The following is an 18,960-nucleotide window of genomic DNA, read 5'->3' on the forward strand; positions in this document are numbered from 1 at the left end:
GATAGGTGGTGACTAGGTGAGCTGTGTAAAATATGGAGATGACATTGGCATGGATGAGGCGATCCCAACGGGGTATGGGAGCACAGGCTGACTGAGAGGGAGAGGGGATAGAAAGATTGAGGCGTAATGCGGAGCAGTGTATGACACCTCCGAAGTAGGTGTCATAATCGGTGAGAGACCTGTAACGGGAGAGGGAGGGAGGGATGAAATCTGTAACAACCCCGAGGAGGTCGATGTCACAGGTATGCCGTTGGCAGTAACTGTAGTTGTGGATGTAGGGGCTATAGCTGAAACTGGGGCTGAAGCTAAGGATGAGGATGTAGCGGGGGCTGAAGTAAAGGTAGAGGCAGAGACTGAAGCTGAAGCTGAGGGCTGAGGTGGATCCTACCTTTGCTTTGTTGTCAACCCCAAGTCCGCTTTGATTGTCACGTTTCAGTTGTGTTTGCTGGTTTTTTTTTGGTTGTCCTTCTTGGTTTTTTCCGTCTCTTTATCTTGTTCTCCCTTTCCCATTTCTCTTGGACGAACTTCTCGATGTTTTCTTTGTACTGGTTCTAGTGCAGGGGCAGAGGTGGGAACGGGAGCAGAAGCGGGAGCTCGAGGACCCCCTCCATGGCACACCTGAGGGGGGGTCAATGAAGAGGCAGGGTGGGGGGCTGCTGCACAAAAGGCAGCAACAGCAGCATGGGGGGAGAGGGGCATGGGGGGGGGAGGTTAGCTTTTTTTTTGGGGGGTGGGGGGGTGGGGTAGGTTAGCTTCCGGGGGGGGTAGGCTTGATGCACGGGTTAGGTTAGCTGTGGGGGGGGCCGGGGGGTGTGGCAGAGCAGCCAAGGCAGGGGCGGAGCGAGCAGGAGCGGAGGGGGGTGAGCAGGAGCGGACAGCCCGGGGCGATAGGAGCAGACAGCCCGGGAGGTGGGCGAGCGGGAGCGGCACAGGAGGAAGTGGGAGTGGGGGTGTGGCGGGGCTGCGTGGAGCGAGTGGAGGCAGCCGGCAAGGGGGGAGCTGTGCAGGCGGAGCAGAGATCCAAGAGAAGGAGGGTGGAGCTGCAAGGGCAGAGTGGCGGAGGCAGCCAGTGAGGGAGGAGCTGCGAGGGGGGAGCTGCATGGATTAAAACCTACAAGAATACCTTGTTGCTTTCAAGTGCCAATATGTGTCTCTTAATTTCCTCACGGAGGATAGATGGTTGCTGGTTCTTCCCACATTCTTGGAAGGTCGTCATGCAAAGGTTTTGTATGAGAAGCAAACGGATGTTGTCCGATATAGTTGGCCACATTTGCTTCAGCACTGGTCGAGTATTTTGACAGAGGTGAGAAGCCCGAGAATGTTCACCTGCTGGTTGCAAAGTTGAGGCAAGAAGAAGGGGAGCCAGCAGGTCAATATGTGGATTGAGCAGCCGTGCTCCTAGATGGCCTAATTGCTTTGCAGCCTGGGAATGAGAGATTCATTTCCAGAATGACTCAGTATGTGTTGAGTCACATGGCGTTAGGTGCAGCACATGTTTTGTCTCAAGTTGAAATGGAAGGACACGAACACCATGGAGCATGCAAAGGTAATTGCTATGAAGTTAGTCAGAATGTTCGAAGATTGGTCATTCATTCCCCCTCCTCTCCATGCATCAAGGGCCAAGGTGGCTCTGCCTTGAGACATTCAGGCAGTCTCTCCCCCTTCCCCAGCATGTATCCCCCTCTGCTACTGATCTTTCTTCAATTCCTGATTTGGTACAAATCATTGAGCTTCGTGTGGAATTAGTGGATCTGAAAGTCAAGGCTTCACAGACAAAACATGACAAGGCGAGGATAACTTGTCATGGTTTCAATCAAAAAGGGCATTACCGCTCAGAGTTCCCTTATCCTCCATTGGTGCAAGTTTTGAAGAAATATGGCATTGAGGTGGAAGATTCAGGTGTTGAAGAGACGATGCCTATTAAAGACCCTTCACTTGGGAATGCCCCTAGAAGAAGAAATGACAAGATGATCCAGGGAAAGCATAGAGAACAACAAATGAAGGATGGGCAAAATAGAAAACAGGTAGGGAGGGAGATGATAAAAGAAAACAAGATAAAAGAAGGGCTGAAACGAAAAGTAGAAAACAGAACAAGTGCAGTTAAGATCGCAAAAAACAAGATGGTCGGGATACAAGCGCAGGGCAGGGATAGAGGGATAAAAAATGATGAAGGGGTCCAAAGTAGAATGACAGTGAAGGGCTGCAAGAACAGGGCAGGATGGAAGAAAATGGGAATTGGAGTCAGGAAGGGGAAGGGACAGAAATGGGGGGATGAATTGGAGAAGGTGCAGCCTATGAGCTGCACAAACTGCAAATGGGAGGCAGGGAAGAGTAAATGGATTAGGGAGGGAGAAAAGGATGGGAAATGAAGCAAAAGGAGCCAGCTGCCAAGGAGAAGTTTCGACAATAGACTCTTTTGTATAATTTTAGTAAATCCAGTCTGAAGCATCTTTTCAGAGTCATTAGAAATTCTCCTGACAGCACAAATGAGTATTCTAGCAAAACGTGTTTCACTGTTCATGTAAGTCAAGTTTACCACAATGTCCAGCACTCGGGTTAATACTGCCACTGTCTTCACACATTCCCTGAGCGTCCTGCACATAATGAAAGGTCCATTATATAGGGGAGGAACTCCACAAATGTTTAGACTGTTTCATGGTACATTATAGGAGCTAGTCTCCATATTTGAAAATCTGACATATACCAAGATGGTTACCTTCTTAGAAAATAAGATAGTACACATTTCTATAGTATCCTACTCCCTAAAGATTACAACAGATTTTAGCAATAGCCATGCATGCAAATAACTGTTTTAAAAACCATTCCTAGGTATTAACAACCCGAAAGCCCCCTCATCTGTTTAGTTGTTCCACTACAGTGTTAAATAAGATATGCTGAGTAAGAATTATGTTACCTGACATCAAGGATGAGGATAACGACCCTAAGGTATGGAGCTAATCGAAAAGGAAGATAGTCAATTGGTCCAGAAGGTATCGCATAAAGAGCGTAAACCAAAATGTCTATAGTTAAAACTGTCACCAAACACACCTGTAAAAATTTCCAGACAAGCGAATCACAAACTTTTCAATCCAATAATACTTAACAAGATTAATCTAAAAAACAGTTGACCTTTATGATGCTTCTTTATCCAATGAGAAATGGTGAAACTAAAAAGAGTTGCCAATGCGTACACAACTCTATTGATTTCTGTTTATCCTTCTGTATTAAGTTCCTTGCATGTCTTTCCTGTTTACCTGCCCTATGCATTAAATTTATAGAAATGTTCCCTGGCAAGCAACATCAAGTTAATGCCCTTCACAATGACAATAGATAACTATTTTTAGAGTCGACGCACTAGCCTACATAGACTTCCAAAGCACAAGAAATTTGTCAGTCTGGAGAACTTGGTGCGCATGAGGCAGGTATGTTGTTTGAGGATGTCAGATTAGGATGGAGATAAAAGGCACCGATCTGAGTCCATGGGACAGATGTAGAGATACCTCCCATGCTGTGACAGACAGCACAGCATGTGGGGGATTTTGGCATCTTCTTCCATAATAGAATATGGCATGAGGTGACATAATGCTCCACCAAATCAGTAGTATCTTGATAATGTTTGTGATCAAGATCAGCTTTGCTCACCCCTGGTTGCATCTTGTCGATTTTCTTGTTTTTCATGCTTGGGCTTTTGACAGCATGTCCACTCTTTGTATTACACCTCATTAGAGAAAGAGTTATGAATATCTTCTAAGCCTAAATTATAGGTCTGTTTCTATTTAACATTTGATTTACCAATGCTTTGTTGGAATAAAGAGTCTCCTAGAGTTATGAATAAATCGTCTAGAAGAAGGTTTAACCAACAAAGGACATTTTCAGCATCTAGTTTGTGCACCTTTTCTTTTATAAATCAAGCTCTTGATTTTACATTTCATCTGACCAAAAAAAAATGCTAGGCTGATTTTTCAACTTTTAAAATATGCATCTGTCTTTCTCATATCTATAATTGAGGTCTTCCTTTTCATGTATAATTTAGAGTGTAGTAAAATCAAATGTTTCAAGAAAAATTGACTTCTCTTCCACACTCCAAGAGGAGCCAAAAAACTTTATGATGATATAGCTGTCACCAAATCATTCAAAATCTAACTTAAATCTACTGAAACATCAGCCTCTCTATATAGGTTTCTGCAAAGTTCATGGACAACGGGTAACATGGCTTTGAAGCAATGCTTGACCACTTTGAGACAATGATTGTAGAATTCTTACAAGCCACTAGGTTTCTTAGACTTTTCATAAAACCTCCAAGTTGCACACAAAGATAAGGCAGACTTGGGTTACAGATGAACCCAAAAGACTTAAAAAGTTTTGATGTGTCAAAATCAAATCCTTTTGAGGTATAGAACAACTAGCATACGTTTTCCACAGAGTTAACCTCTTCTAGAAAAGATTGCAAATAAAAAAATTTACAAGTGAAGGAAACTTTATTAGAGCATTTGTCCACATAAGAAATCATGAATTTTTGCTGGAATTTATGCAAGGATATATAATCGTTTGAAGAGAGAGAGAGATACCACTACGTGGATGCAAACCAAGGGAACCCTTAGTTTGGAATAACAATATAAAACTATCGATTTCCAATGTCATTATAGACCTTGGATCCCTGAAGACGTTGAAAATTCGACATGTGGTTTGAATGGTGGAGCCATGTACTGAGGGTACCCCAACCCTCAGCCACCTAGCCACTCCAAGGACCTCACCCCTTAAATGGTAATGAGGTCCCTATCACTCAATGCTTTATATGCCTTGATATTTGGGCACCCATTTTGCCTATTGGATTATGCCCTTCACATATTTGCCATGTGTCGATATCTCCTTGCACCTCAGGCAACTCACTCATGATTGCGCACTTTCTAACAGCTTTCCTAAAGTATATAGAAGTTTAAAATCAAACCTTACTATATCTTTCAAAAGCCTTAATAGAAAATCTATCCAAAAACATAAGTCAATCCAAGAAATATAACCTTCTATTATAGTCTCATAAGAAACATGATACATCAGTCTAAAAGTAGATTCAACGTTTCTAGTATCATCATTAGGGGAATGGGGAGAGGTAACAAGAATCACTTTTGGCTTCTACACTTGATTTGAATTACAATAAAAAGGAGAAATGTTCTTAGTCCTTGGATGAGTTCTCCAAACCATGGGATTCTTTTGACTCATGATAACTTCCCTTCTAGATTAGAACCTCTAGGAAAGAAGATATGTGAAGTATGCATCCAAAAAACGAGACTAGATTTTTTTCTCAAATTTAGCAAATTCCCCTTCTATATGCTCAAAAGAGATTCAAAACCAGATTTCTCCATTGCCACATATAAGGGTTTCAAATCTCCAATCAAATAATCCTTTTTACGAGCTTTCCCAACATGCTCTTCAAAATGGATGAAAGCAGTACAATAAGTCCGACCTACATAAAGCATACTACTACTACTACTACAAATATTGTACATAATACAGATTATTTGGGTGGTATTAATAGGAGTGAGGGGTTGAGGGCTGCAAAGTTGTTTTTGTTAGGAAATGGAGTCAATTTGAGTGACTTTTAGTGTGTTCTAGAGTAGTACTATACTACTTTATATCCTAGAGTGCCATGTGTCACTATGGGACTTATCCCATATACATTTGACACTTAGAGTGTGTGTGCCTATCCTATAAAGGCATTGTACTTTCATTGTCATTTTCATCAAGCCTCATGCCTTTCTTAATCATGTAAGTACTTTGCTTAGTTGTATATTTCTTTCTCGCATTATTTCATTTCCATTATGCTTTCCTAGTCTTGCAGATCCGAGGACGTTTCCACTGCCTCTTCAGAGATAGTTATGGGATTGTAGCCCATTTCCTCTCCTACCCAGACCAGCGGTGTTTAGCAGGTTTCATTCATGAGGCACTTAGACACCGCGAGAGGATACTCCGAGCACGGAGACAGGAGCAGACTTCTTCCTCGGTTGATCCCTCTCAGAGCTCTATCACGGAGTTCTTTCAGCTAGATCACATGGATCCCAATGAGACGAGGCCTCGACATGACCGTGACCCGGAACCCGTGACCCGACAGCTCAGACAGAGGGTCGACACACAGATCACACTTGGAGACATCCCCTCCTTGTTTAGAGTTGGAGCCCGACCGACGGGGGTCACAGTAGCCCTGGTTAGACGTAGAGCTACAACCAAGAGACGTGCCAAGACCGCACCTCTGAGTGGCCGACAGCACTCTATTGCCGACTTCATGCCTCCACTGCCTCATCCATCCTGATATCTTGTTGTTGCTGGGGATGATGATGATATTGATGATGATGCTGAGATTGATATACAGTCGACCACCGACATCACTATGTTGTACTTAGGACTTAGTACTGCCATTCTGCATTTTTGGCATTTTGCATTTTGCATTGGTATGGACGCTCATTTAGTAGCTCCACTACCACAGCTCGTTGTATCAAGATTTTCACAGTCTCATAGACCCATCGGTCTTTCGAAGACTTTAATACTTTCTTTCTTTCTTTCTTTCTTTTCCTTTCCATTCCATTCCATGTCTTGCATCTTCATATGGTATCAGAGCTAGGCTATCTTCCAAGAGGTTTAGGTGAGAGATTGAGGACATTGAAGCCTCTCTCCCTCATTCCACTTGGAGGAATGGCTTCTCCAATTCCATCTAGAGCTCTCTTCTCCACGCCATGTTCTGCCACCTCTCTTCTCCTTCCTTCAGCTACATCTTTCTGTGACTTGCGGACGATGTGATGCTTCTATTCAGATCTAGAAGCAGAATCACGGTTTTGTGTCTTCAGCAAAGTTGTAGAGGACCTTGAGTACTACAAATTTCGTTTTTACATCATTGCAATCTGAGTTTTCTGTGAGAAGTTACAGCCCTTGCAAGAAGTGACGAAATTTGTTTTCACACGTGAATTTTGTTCTGAAGCTCAATGATTTGACAGCCCAAGCATGATGCAGCCAGCTCAATGTGGAGCTGTCCATCCTCTTCATCGTTGACCTCTGCTCCAGCCCGCCATTTGCTCCTTCTACCTGACATTCTCTTGGAGCTGCTGCCCGCAAGTTGGTGCCCGTATTCTGTCCGCCATTTCTTCCTCTCCTACATCTCCATTCTGCCTGCCATTTCTTCCTCAGCCCTCCATTTCTCCCTCAGCTCCCTTGTACCCTTCATTCTATCCATCACTCTTCTCTCTCCTAGGTGCCAGCTTTATGGGTTCGCTTTCCACCAACTCTCTCCTTGTGGACAAATTTAAGGGGGACGGATTTCCCACATGACAAACAAAAGTGCAACTCCTCATGAAGGAGAATGTTTGGGATGCCATCGAAGATGATGAAGCACTTGAGACATCAACGGAGCTTCAAACACAAAAGATTTGGAAGCAACACAATTCGAGGGCCATCGCAATCATTGGGCTTTGCCTAGATGATTCATTGATTCATCACATCGACTTCAAGTCCAAGGCAAAGGAGATTTGGACACGCCCCGAGAATATATTTGGTAACAAGATCACCAACTCCAAGGTATTTCTTCAATTTTATAAGCTGAAAATGGAAGAGTCTGATACTTTGAATGCCCATATAGCAAAAATTCAATCTTTAGTTCAACAACTCTCCAATTTGAAGTGTTGCCCGGATGACGAGGACAAAATGGCTCTCCTGATGACAAGTATGGAAGGGATTTCTCGCTTTGAGAATGCCCTTGAAGTACTTCGCATTGCATCAACTACATTCGAAGATATGGTGTCTCTTTTGCTTGAAAAGGATCACCGCAACAAAGAATCTCCATCCTATTCAGCGGATACTACATAGGCACTTGCCTCCACCAGCAAATGGAGACCTAGGCCATCGACTCCACCAGCACGAGGAAAGACATTCAAGCCATTCAAGTGCACTTACTGCAACAAGCTCGGTCATATGGAGGACAGGTGTTACCAGAAGCTTGCTCAACAACAATCGAAGGATCATGCCAGTTGGGTGGCATCCGCTACTAGTGATGATGCAGACAAAGATGACCCGCCAGACACAGGATCATGCTCTTACAGTCTGTCTCCCGCATCTAGAGGATGATGGAGATCATGATTTTGCTTTCTAAAGCATAATATATTTGGGTACTCTGCCCTGGGGGTGTTTCCCAAAAATGAATGCAATAAATCATGTGTGTTGAGTCAATAAAGGTCCTCTACCTCGGATAGTCCTCCTAAAATGATGTATTTCTTTTATATTTTTGGTGTGTGGCTTCATGTTTCTCATTAGTCTTTGGAGCTAGGTCAGGATGTACTGTGGGAGCCATGTGTTTTTTGCTTTGATAAGTCTATTTGTTGGTGCATTGGTCTCCTAGACCTCTAAGTTGATCATGCATCCATGCATGATTAGCCTCTGAGCCATGCTAGATGAGATTTCTATGTTATGCTCACTAGCCTCTGAGCCATGTTCACTTGCCTCTGAGATTGTGTGGGAGCCATGTCTAGTTCAAGACCGGCATGCACAGTTTTGATGACCATCATTGTCATGTTTTGTTCTTGGTTCCATTCCAGTAGTCCCTCACCTTTCCTCCATGGGGGGGTGTTAGGAAATGGAGTCAATTTGAGTGACTTTTAGTGTGTTCTAGAGTAGTACTATACTACTTTATATCCTAGAGTGCCATGTGTCACTATGGGACTTATCCCATATACATTTGACACTTAGAGTGTGTGTGCCTATCCTATAAAGGCATTGTACTTTCATTGTCATTTTCATCAAGCCTCATGCCTTTCTTGATCATGTAAGTACTTTGCTTAGTTGTATATTTCTTTCTCGCATTATTTCATTTCCATTATGCTTTCCTAGTATTGCTTTTCCTTTCCATTCCGTTCCATGTCTTGCATCTTCAATTTTCCCTAAGACGTCTTAATTTATTGAGGATCCTTAATTGTTATTTGTATAATGCGCACTAACCAATATCGGCTTAAATTTAGACCATCTGATAGAACCTTTCCCAATTTCCCAAAATCATGAAGTTTATTCAAATTCAATCTAGCTAAGAAATTAAATCTATCCCTATAGCTAAGAAATCAAATATATCCTATATGACTTTCTCACATATCAAGAAGCAAAACAATGGGTGGAAGAGTCAATAGAGTGTACCTCATCTGTTTAAAATTTCAGCATTTAGGATGGTGTTTGAGACTAGGCCCAACTAAGAGTGGATGATTCAAGGTCAAAAAAGGCAGGGCGGACCAGCCCCCCTCTTTTTTAGCAAGGCTGTCACATAGAAGTGGGACGCTAAAGAGGCTTCTCAATACACTTAAGATATCATCGATAACAGCATGCACTCAAGTGCTCAAGACTTCTTGTTAGAATCCCTTTAGTCCCTCTCGCACCAAGAACCTTGCAAGAAATTGCACAAGAAGCCCTTGGTCCAAGAAGGAGCCACCATGAAGAACCCAATAAACCCCAAAGAAGAACAAGAAGAGAGACAGGAAACAAAAAATAAGCAAAGGATGAGGAGGAAGCAAACAAGAAAAGCTTAGCACCCCAGAAAAACAACACACTTCCAAATAAAAACTCTGCCAAACTGGACAAAGCATCAACTAAATAAACAAGAAAGGAGGGTGAGAACATAACACAAGGGTAAAAGTCATTGAAGAAGAAGGTAAAGAAAGAAAAACAAAAGGAAAAAGAGACTTAACAAGCATACTAACTCAACACACATATTTGATAAGGTAGCTATGGGGGCATACGCACCCTCAAAAGAGAAATATACCTTCATAAGACTAGAATATATCTAGTCTTGGAAATTAAGATCTTTGTAAAACAAGTGAAAGAACAAAGGAAAGAAGGGATTGTGCAAGCAAATTTAAACAAAATTATGAGTAAATGAGAAAATTTTTAAAAAAGATAGCTCAATAAGCAAAGCTACGCTTATGTTCTCATCAGCACCCAAGCATAAACTCCCATTGGGTTTTGAAAGATTCTGAAATCTCTTGGTGTAAACCCAGCGCTTACTAAGCTTTTCAATAGCAAAAGGTGAGAAAAAGAAATGAGAGAGAGAGAGACACAGAGAGATTAACATCTTTAGGAGGCCTCACGGGCCTGTGAGACAAAGAACAACCAAAACATAACTCATAGAGGCAAAGGGCTCGCTAAGGCCCTTGTTGATTTCTATGCTAATAATCTCAAAACTCAAACACTCAAACCTAGTGCTCAAAATACATATCCAGGTGCCATAGTGGCTATCTGATGGGATGCAAAGATGTCTCATATTTGTGTTTGTTGAGTCATCTCTCCCTGGGGTTAGGGGATGTGGTCTCTGTGATCTTTGTATCCAATGGGCCATATCAAGAGTGACACCTTGGCTTGGACGGTCCCTACTGTGGAGAACGGAGATAGGCTGAACCTCCATCGTACGTGCTCTGGTCACTCTCTGCTCGTGCATGGTCCTTGTGTCTTTGGCTCAATCGCTCAACGTCGTCTCCACTCGATCCACTCTTCTCTCTGTTGGAATTATCGCCATAATTCATGGCAATGACCAATGTATGACCAACAAGTGGGTTAGGGGCACTTTTCCCTCATTAGAGGTTTCCCCCCCTAACTACAGTTAGTGGTTACGATAAGGTTTCGTCACTTAGACAAAACCTTAGTCTTGTATGTTGTTTCTTATCTTTTCAATACAGTGTGTGATTTGCTCTCACTCTCCTTTTTCGAATCTACAAAGCCAGCCTCCTAGCTAAGGCTGCACGGGAGTCTCCTTGCATACTCATCCATACAGCCATCAAAGTATGTACAGTGTCTGTCCAGATACTAGCCAAAGTGTGCAAGGGATGAACCTGAGTACCCTCCATAGCCTCTGTGCATCTGGCTCTCCAGATATGCCAGGATGCTATGCTCGCTAAAATCTCCCAAGAAGTATCCACAGAGGCATGTACATCTGTAAAAGGAAGGTGTGGTACCACATCCAACGAAATGGCCCGAGAGGAGTCAAGTCTCTCATAGAATACCTGAGGCCCTATAAGAGAAAGCCAAGCCACCGAGCCCCATGTCATAAAGAATGGGGAGTGGGCAAAGTGACTGAAAATCCTGGCTACCCCCATCCAAATCATCCACGCATGTCTGCAATCCCATAAACAATGCTGAATAGTCTCCGAAGCAGAGAGGCAACGAGGGTAAGTAGGGTCGGCTCCGAACTTGGACCTCCAAAGGTTCACTGCAATCCCACCATGGATAGAGAGCTAAAAGCTCACGGGGAGAGGAGCAGCTCAATCCTCGAGAACGAGATCTTGCAAGCAGTTTTGGACTCACATGGAGTGACATTGCAGACAATTGCCATTTTTGCAGTGTTATTTTGGCACTTTTTGGGCATTTGATGACATTCTGGACAGCTTGCATCTTTATCTTTGTGTTGTGCACCTATAAATCCCACAAAGGGATATTTCTTGTCACATTTGCACCATTTTGTTTTCTTCAGAAGTTACGGCTTAGAACAATCCCAATCAAGTGTTTGGCGTCTTCACACAGGAGGATAAGTTGGATGGTACCAATTACTCTATATGGAGTTTTATGGTACGTAATCTTTTAGTTGGCAAACATTTGTGGGATTATGTCATTGGGGATGAGACATGGCCAGAGAATGTGGTTGTACCTGCCACTCCTCCTCAACAAGGTGCAGGAAGGGGTAGAGGACAAGCTCAGGGTGCAGGACAAGTGCTAGGTGCAGTGGCTGCTGCAGTTGTGCCTTCCACACAGGAACAGAAAAGGTGGGATTCACGTGATGCACAAGCACTTTCAATAATTTCTCTTTCTATCAAAAGGTTTATTATCCCGCACATTCGGTCATGCAAGACCTCAAAGGCAACATGGGATATTTTGGAAAGTATGTTTGCAGCCCACAATGATGCCAAAGTCTCTTTCCTGAAGTGAGAGTTCTCACATACTCACATGGATGAGGGTGACTCAATGTCTGATCACCTCACGGAGCTTTAGGACTTGAGAGAGCAATTGTTGAAAATAGATGAGATTATTCCTGATTCAGAGATGATAACTACTACTCTGAATTCTCATCCTGAGTCATATCTCGGATTACGCACCTCAATGAATTTGTCATTGAGGGGGGGTGGCAACCCTCTCACTTTTCACGAGCTGATAGTACTTTTGTTGTAGGAAGAGCAAACCAGGAAGAACATGGCTTCACGGGCTAGTGAGCATCCCATGCTTTTGAAATTCAAGCCCAAAGGGAAGAGGCAGCATAAGCAACATGCAAATCAGCCTACACATCAGCATAAAGCTGATTCTGGACAGCCTTCTCACAAGGCTAAGAATGATACAGAGAAGCCCAAGAAAAAGGGCATTTGTCATTATTGCAAGAAGCCGAGTCACTACATAGGAGAATGCAAGAAAAGAATTGCCAAAGAAAAGAAAAAGGATTCAAGCATGGCTGTCACAGATTCAGATCCTCATGCACATGATAGTGGTGATGCTTCAGCCAACTTAGTGGAAGAAGACTGTGCCTTTTTTACTTGCATTTCTGATTTTCAGGCAGCTGCTTCGAATACTACAGCCACATCTGTGAATGACTCCTATGCTTTTTTGACTTGCAGTTATGACCCTTCTAAGGATGCATGCACTTTCAATGTCAATGAGACATTGAATAATTGGTATTTTGATAGTGCTGCCACCAAGCATATCACTTCCAGGAAGTGTTTGTTTGATTCTCTGCATCGGAAAAAGGGTGTCTTGTGCAAATGATTCTTCTTATTCAGTTCGTAGCATTGGTGAGATTGTGCTTACAGCCACAGATGGCACAAATTTCAGAATTCATGATGTGCTTTATATGCCTGGAATCAAGAAAAAATTTCTTTTAGTGTTCTCTCTCAATACAAGAGGATTTCAAATCGTCTTTGAAGATGACAAGTGTGCAGGACGATTATGCCTTGAGACTATTTGGCATGTTGTTTCATGGTCTTTTTCATCTTGAGGTTTTTTAGAAAAGACCAGATCATGCACTTGCACTTTCTACTCCCACTGTTGCTATGCAGAATGCGGAGTTATGGCATGCCAGATATGGGCATATGAGTTATGGCAGCTTGATGACACTTCACAAACATGCTACGGTTGATGCTTTGCCTCTCTTGGAGTCACCTCCCCCTCATGCATGCGAAGGGTGCATACTTGGGAAGACGCACAGGTTTCCTGTCAAAAAGGATGGTGCAGTAAGAGCTTTTCAGAAATTACAGCTCATACATAGTTATGTCTGCGGTCCCATGAGGACTCCTGCATTGGGTGGTTATGTGTATTATGTCACACTTATTGATGACTACTCAAACTACACTTGGGTCTACGGTTTAAAGAAAAAATTAGATGTGTTTAAGCATTTTTGACACTTTGTGGCAAAGGTTGAGAATGAAACAGGACTCAAGGTGCGAATACTACGCACAAAAAGAGGGAGGGAGTATATATCTCATAAATTTGAGGCTTATTTGAAAGAGAAAGGCATCACACACCAGCTTACAATGAGGCTCACCCCTCAGCAAAATGGCAAAGCTGAGCAGAAGAATAGAACTCTTATGGAGATGGATAGATGCATGCTCACAAGCAAAAAGTTGCCTCACAGGTTTTAATTACGACCAAGAGGGTCATGTCTAAGTGCAGAAGCATGAGCGTAATTGAAAGACAAATACTGAACGAGAAAGAAACTGAAGACAATGCAAAAAATAACCCACGATACAGCATTGGATTGAAATAACCCCCCTCCGACGAGAATATTCACTTTACTTCTGGCCCAATGTGGCAGAAGATGGAAACTGCAGTTTGATGGATGCCTCCTGCAGTGCCCTAACCCCATGAGCTGGAACTGTTGCCCACAGGAGGAAGCCTTACTATTTACTGTGTTCCCTAATCTAGGCTGCTGCAGATCTGTCCTCAAGGCTGCAAAGGAAGCCCCAGTACTGCTTTCTCTGGCAAAAAAAAACTGCTGGGATTGTTGGAGAAGGAGATGTAGCGAAAAGGGTCTGAGGGGCTGCTTTTAAAGGCAGGGAACCCCTCCATGTCAGCCGATCTGGCAGACCAGGTCAGTCTACCGCTGAGCAATCTATGGATTGGCTGACCTGCAAGAGGCAGGCCAGCTGCTGCTCATGTGCACTGAGCCAGGCCTGTCTGTTCTATAACCAGTCTCTTATTGTGTTGAGATCGAAATTAATGGAAGCCTGACACATCCTTTCCATCTCCCCCCCCCCCCCCCAAAAAAAAAAAAAAAAAAGTGGCATTGGCCTTGAGCTCTCCTTTCCTGTCGAGAAATCCACGTTGGCTCCTCCTCACATTCCCTTGTGGCCACCATGCCTAGCAGGAATTTTGTAATTTTACCTTTCTCCTTCCATGCACAGATATTCAAATCATTATTTCTGCGAGAGAAATTCACCTGTAATTTTAAATCACCCAGTGCCATGAATCCAACTTAATTGACTATCCTCTAGCATAAAATCCAATGCTATATATCTATAGATTCTGGAGCTTTGAAAACCTCCAAATCAGATATGAATGTTGTAATCGTTTAATGTTGTGAATCAACAAATGAAATAAATTAGTTATAATCACGCTCAAACTGAATTTCCAGTATATCTACTATAAGAAACTACTATTAACCACAGAAAATGACTAACAGTAATTGAAACTGTATATTTCGAAGGCAGTAACAGCATTTGAGGCTGACATCAAAGATGCAATGGAATTGCTTAAACACTGTTGGACAGCAATATCGAGTATGAAAAAGTGGCACTTTGAAGCACATACCTTGAGTAAGTTGATTCGACTCTTCCAGAACTTTCTAGTCCCCAAATACGTGATAGGAAAGAGAGTATGAACCACAAGAACTACCCAAGTTACCACCTATGATGCATACATCCCGCCAAAAGAGGAAAAAGAAAAGTAAAGCACATGTTCAAATTAGCGAAAGGAAGCATAGCAAATTTGAAAGCACCAAAAAATCTCCTTCTGAAAACAATTCCAGTACATCATGTATGATAAGGAAAGAAACTGTTCATTGTTGTTAGCGCCCAAAATAAACAAATGATATCAAAGCATTGCATTGCAAAGGTTCACGTTTCTCTGGGTTCTGGCACATCAATTTGGAAGACTGATCCTTGATCCTTATGCGACGTAATCCTTTTGTTGCATGGTAAGATGGTTCTATTTGTGAGTACACAATCGCAAGCGCCTTACAATAAAGGGACAATTTTCATGTAAAGATTCATGTTTCTTTCTGTATAGAAATAAAACTTCTGGCAAGTCGTGCATGTAACTAAAGAGAGTGCTCCTTGCACCATTATCATTTCATTGCACCAGAAAGATTTCTTTGCTTTGTTGTGAGTGATGCACAGGCAAGTGCAAACACCTCATAATAAAGCGACTGCCTTCTTGTCAGATATGGTAACTCCCCTAGGTAAAATTCTTGCCTACTGCCACAAGGTTCACTAGCCGACCCATTACACCATAGTGGCATCTGCAAACATAGAGACAATTTAATATCATTAAATTTCAATCAATCACCTATATGGAACTCACTCACAAAATTTTAGGAAATCTCAAACAAGAAACTGATATTCTAAGATGCAGAGAGATGTTGGATAGAAGGCTTTCCATGCTGACACTAGGCAAATTAATCGGGTTTATATAATCCATGCCAAAAGTTCGAGCAAGCTTACATAGTTTAAGCTGAGTAATTAAAATGCAGCATGTGCCAAGCCAGTAAAGCATCTTTGTGCGACTCAAGGCAAACTGCACTAAGGGAGTTTTGCAGATGGTAAAGCAGGTTATGCAATCTGGGGAGGTTGAGTTTCTAAAGAATATTTGTTATTGTGACTGGTAATACAGTACAAGCTTATGGAGGCCAGCTTCTGTGGGATCTCAAGCAGATGCAAGGTATCACTAATCTAACTGGGTTGCACCTCTTGCTGCTTTTTTATTCAGTGTGAGTTCAAGTATGGAGGTTGGATGAGTTATTCTATGGGTCTCATACCGCAGGTTATATAATACATAGGATTGTGTGTGGTATGTGTAAACAAAAAGGAGATATAAGGGGCAGTTGTGACCTATTTGTGACCTGTGTTTTCGTACAGTAGTCATGTATCTCCTTACCTCAATTCTACAGCAAGCAAGGCCAGCACAAAAGCCGTTGGCCGTTACCAGTGCCCCTCGATTGACAAGGCATTGAGAAACAAAAACCTTGCCAACCTTGCCTATTTTTTTTAAATCAAGCCTATCCACCTGAGAGTAGATATGAAAGCACCCAGGGGAGGCCGACAGCCTGCAAAAAAGAGCGTACATCTGAACACTTGCGCTGACCAACTGCAAAGAACCACTGGATATCCACTTGGCAATTAATCTCAGCCTGGAATACCCCAAACACAAGGCAAACCAGCAACAAACTGCTCGGAATCAGCCTCAAAACAAATCACCAGCCTTTTGCTACTGAGCCACAGTCTATCACCAGCTTCCACAGCTTGGACAACGCCCAGAATCAGCAAAAGACAGAAAAAACAGCTAGTACACCGCCTGGAGCACCTTAGAAACAGGTCAACCAGCCTGTAGAGGCTCGGAAACAAAAAAAATCAACCAGAAATTTCCTGCAGCCTCCAAGTGCAAAATTGAAATTGCTACTGCTGTCCTACAGTCTCCATAATCAAAAACGAAATCGCTATTGCTGTCCTGCAACCTCCACAAGCAAAAAAACGAAATTGCTACTGCTGTCCTGCAGCCTCCACAAGCAATTGGCTCTGAGTTCTGGTAGCCATGTCAGCACCTGGCAAATGATTTCTTCTAGCAGCACTTGGCAGCCCTCAGGACAACGAACAATAGCTCTGGCAGGTGAAAAAGAGCAAGGCGATGTGATAGAACAGTCCTGGGACACCTTCCCAGCCTGCAACCAGCTTCTCCTTGCCTTTTCTCGCTTTTGAAAGATGCCCAAAAGCAAAATTTGACTTTTTTTTCTTGCTCCTCGAGCCAAATAGCCAAACATAGCCCCTAGAGCTATTATTAGCAGTGGGATTTTAATCACTCTTTTGTGCTAACCACAAAACTACCCCAAGGCAATTCTCCTGGTGTCCTGCGAGCCTGGGTACCAGGACTACTGGAATTCCTGTGCCACTAAGGTCCAAGGTATTCACGTACACATAAATTCAATTAAATTAGAATTTAAAAATCACGTGACATGATCTCTGTTGTCAAGACGCGTGCCAGATATCTTTGGATTCAGATCTAACAAACCTCTCAATAGGACCTCTTCATCACAGTATGCTATTTCCCTCCCGAGACCTTGCATTTTACTAGAGATCTCCATGAGGAGGCCGAGACATTTACTATACAATGACCTATCTAGACATCATGGATTTCTCGAGCCACCCGCAAGTTTTGTTCTCCTTGTTGGGGACTTCTATGCAAGGATGGCTATGTGATAGGTATGGCTTCTCGATCTCTGAGATGATTCTATACTACTGTCTGATGTTGATCTGGACGAGGCAAGGATATCCCTAGTATCTATAGACACATACGGAGCACAAGGATGGCTATGCAGCAGATACCGTTTCTTGATTTTTGAGATAGTTCTATTCTATTGCCTGATGGATATCTCGAGTACCTACAAACAAGTGAGCTCGCCTGCCGCCTACATACTCGATCCCCTACAATGCTGGTACAATTATGAGTAAGGCAATATGCCACCACCTTAGATTGGAGACCTGAGCATCATCTTTCAAAGAAGATGGAGACAACATGCGAGGATCACCATCTGCTCTGCCGAAAGAAACAAGCATTCATTCACTAGAATGAGGAGATACTAAACATTCTGTTTAGCAGCAACTCCAAGCACTTCTGGTGGAAGTTTCTCAAGCAATGAGCCTCTTTTCCTCTCACCAACACCAAACTTTGAAATTCCTATGCATATCACTATGTGACATTCCTCACCACCCGCCACCTGACCTCTCCCAGCTACCGCACCTCACCTCATGTACATTGTCCACAAACAGTGAGACTATGCATTGAATACATTGCATATGGACTAAGTATCCTAGCCCTAATCTTGGCAAAGTGTTTTAATATAGTGGTCTACACTAGTTTTTCCCAAACCTGGACTCTTATACCATCATTCATATTCACAAAGTAAGGATCCGAGCTTGAAAACCTATAGGACCACTATGATTCGGCATGTCATGTCCAAGATCAACTCTAGATCACACCCTTACACTCCGAGCTATCATTCCAGAGGCCAAAGCAAGAAACAGAGGGTTTATTGCTAGTTTATGGATTTTCGTAAGGCTGTCAATACAATGCCGAGACCCGGTCTCATCAAATGTTTGCAAGATTTGGGATACAGCCAGGAGATCTTCTAGGCAGCAGTCAGAGTCTTAGGCATGGTTCAAATAGCTATAGGTGGACGGAGGAGTTTAGGGGTACTATCGGGGTCGTCCATTATCACCAACTCTATCTCACCTTTACATTGACGAGCTTGAGACTTTCATTGAGACACTAGAAGAGGCAGCTCATCACTTGTCGGCTCCTTGATTCAGATTCTCTTCTATGCAAACCATGTGGTCTTACTCCAATTTAGCTTAGGGTCTCCAATGACACCTAGATGCACTCCACACCTTCTATGAGACACATGATTTGAAGGTCAATCTTGGTAAAACCAAGGTTATGATCTTGAACACATCCACGACGGCCATGCATAGAGAGCAATTCACCTTTGATCCAATCTTTCCATCCTACACATACCTTGGAGCGTTTTTCTCTCGCCCGATCCTCACGATGAGACCAACGGTGCAAGCTTGATTAAGGAAGGGTGTTAGAATTATTATTATATTCTAGGCAGTGGCCAATGTAATGTAATAAGTGGGTTAGGAGCACTTTTCCCTCTTAGAGGTTTTTCCCCCTAACCACAGTCTAATCTCTAACTACGGT

At 42.9% G+C, this 18,960-nt stretch overlaps 1 protein-coding gene across 2 annotated transcripts in view; it reads right to left on the reverse strand.

Annotated features, from left to right (window-relative positions):
- Positions 1–18,960, reverse strand: part of TPC1 (two-pore channel 1) — a 274,779-nt gene that overhangs the window by 248,119 nt on the left and 7,700 nt on the right. For both annotated transcript variants that reach the window (XM_087372597.1, XM_087372596.1), the window contains exons 4-7: positions 15,401–15,508; positions 14,800–14,895; positions 2,915–3,048; positions 2,537–2,594 (exon numbers count right to left, since the gene is read on the reverse strand). In XM_087372597.1, the coding sequence (XP_087228723.1) occupies positions 2,537–2,594; positions 2,915–3,048; positions 14,800–14,895; positions 15,401–15,508 (396 nt within the window). The remainder of the gene's footprint in view (positions 1–2,536; positions 2,595–2,914; positions 3,049–14,799; positions 14,896–15,400; positions 15,509–18,960) is intronic.

This window comes from Dipteris shenzhenensis, chromosome 3 (genome assembly GCF_047967505.1).
Source record: "Dipteris shenzhenensis isolate YYH24624 ecotype China chromosome 3, Dip_SZ_1.0, whole genome shotgun sequence".
In the NCBI taxonomy this organism is placed as follows: domain Eukaryota; kingdom Viridiplantae; phylum Streptophyta; class Polypodiopsida; order Gleicheniales; family Dipteridaceae; genus Dipteris; species Dipteris shenzhenensis.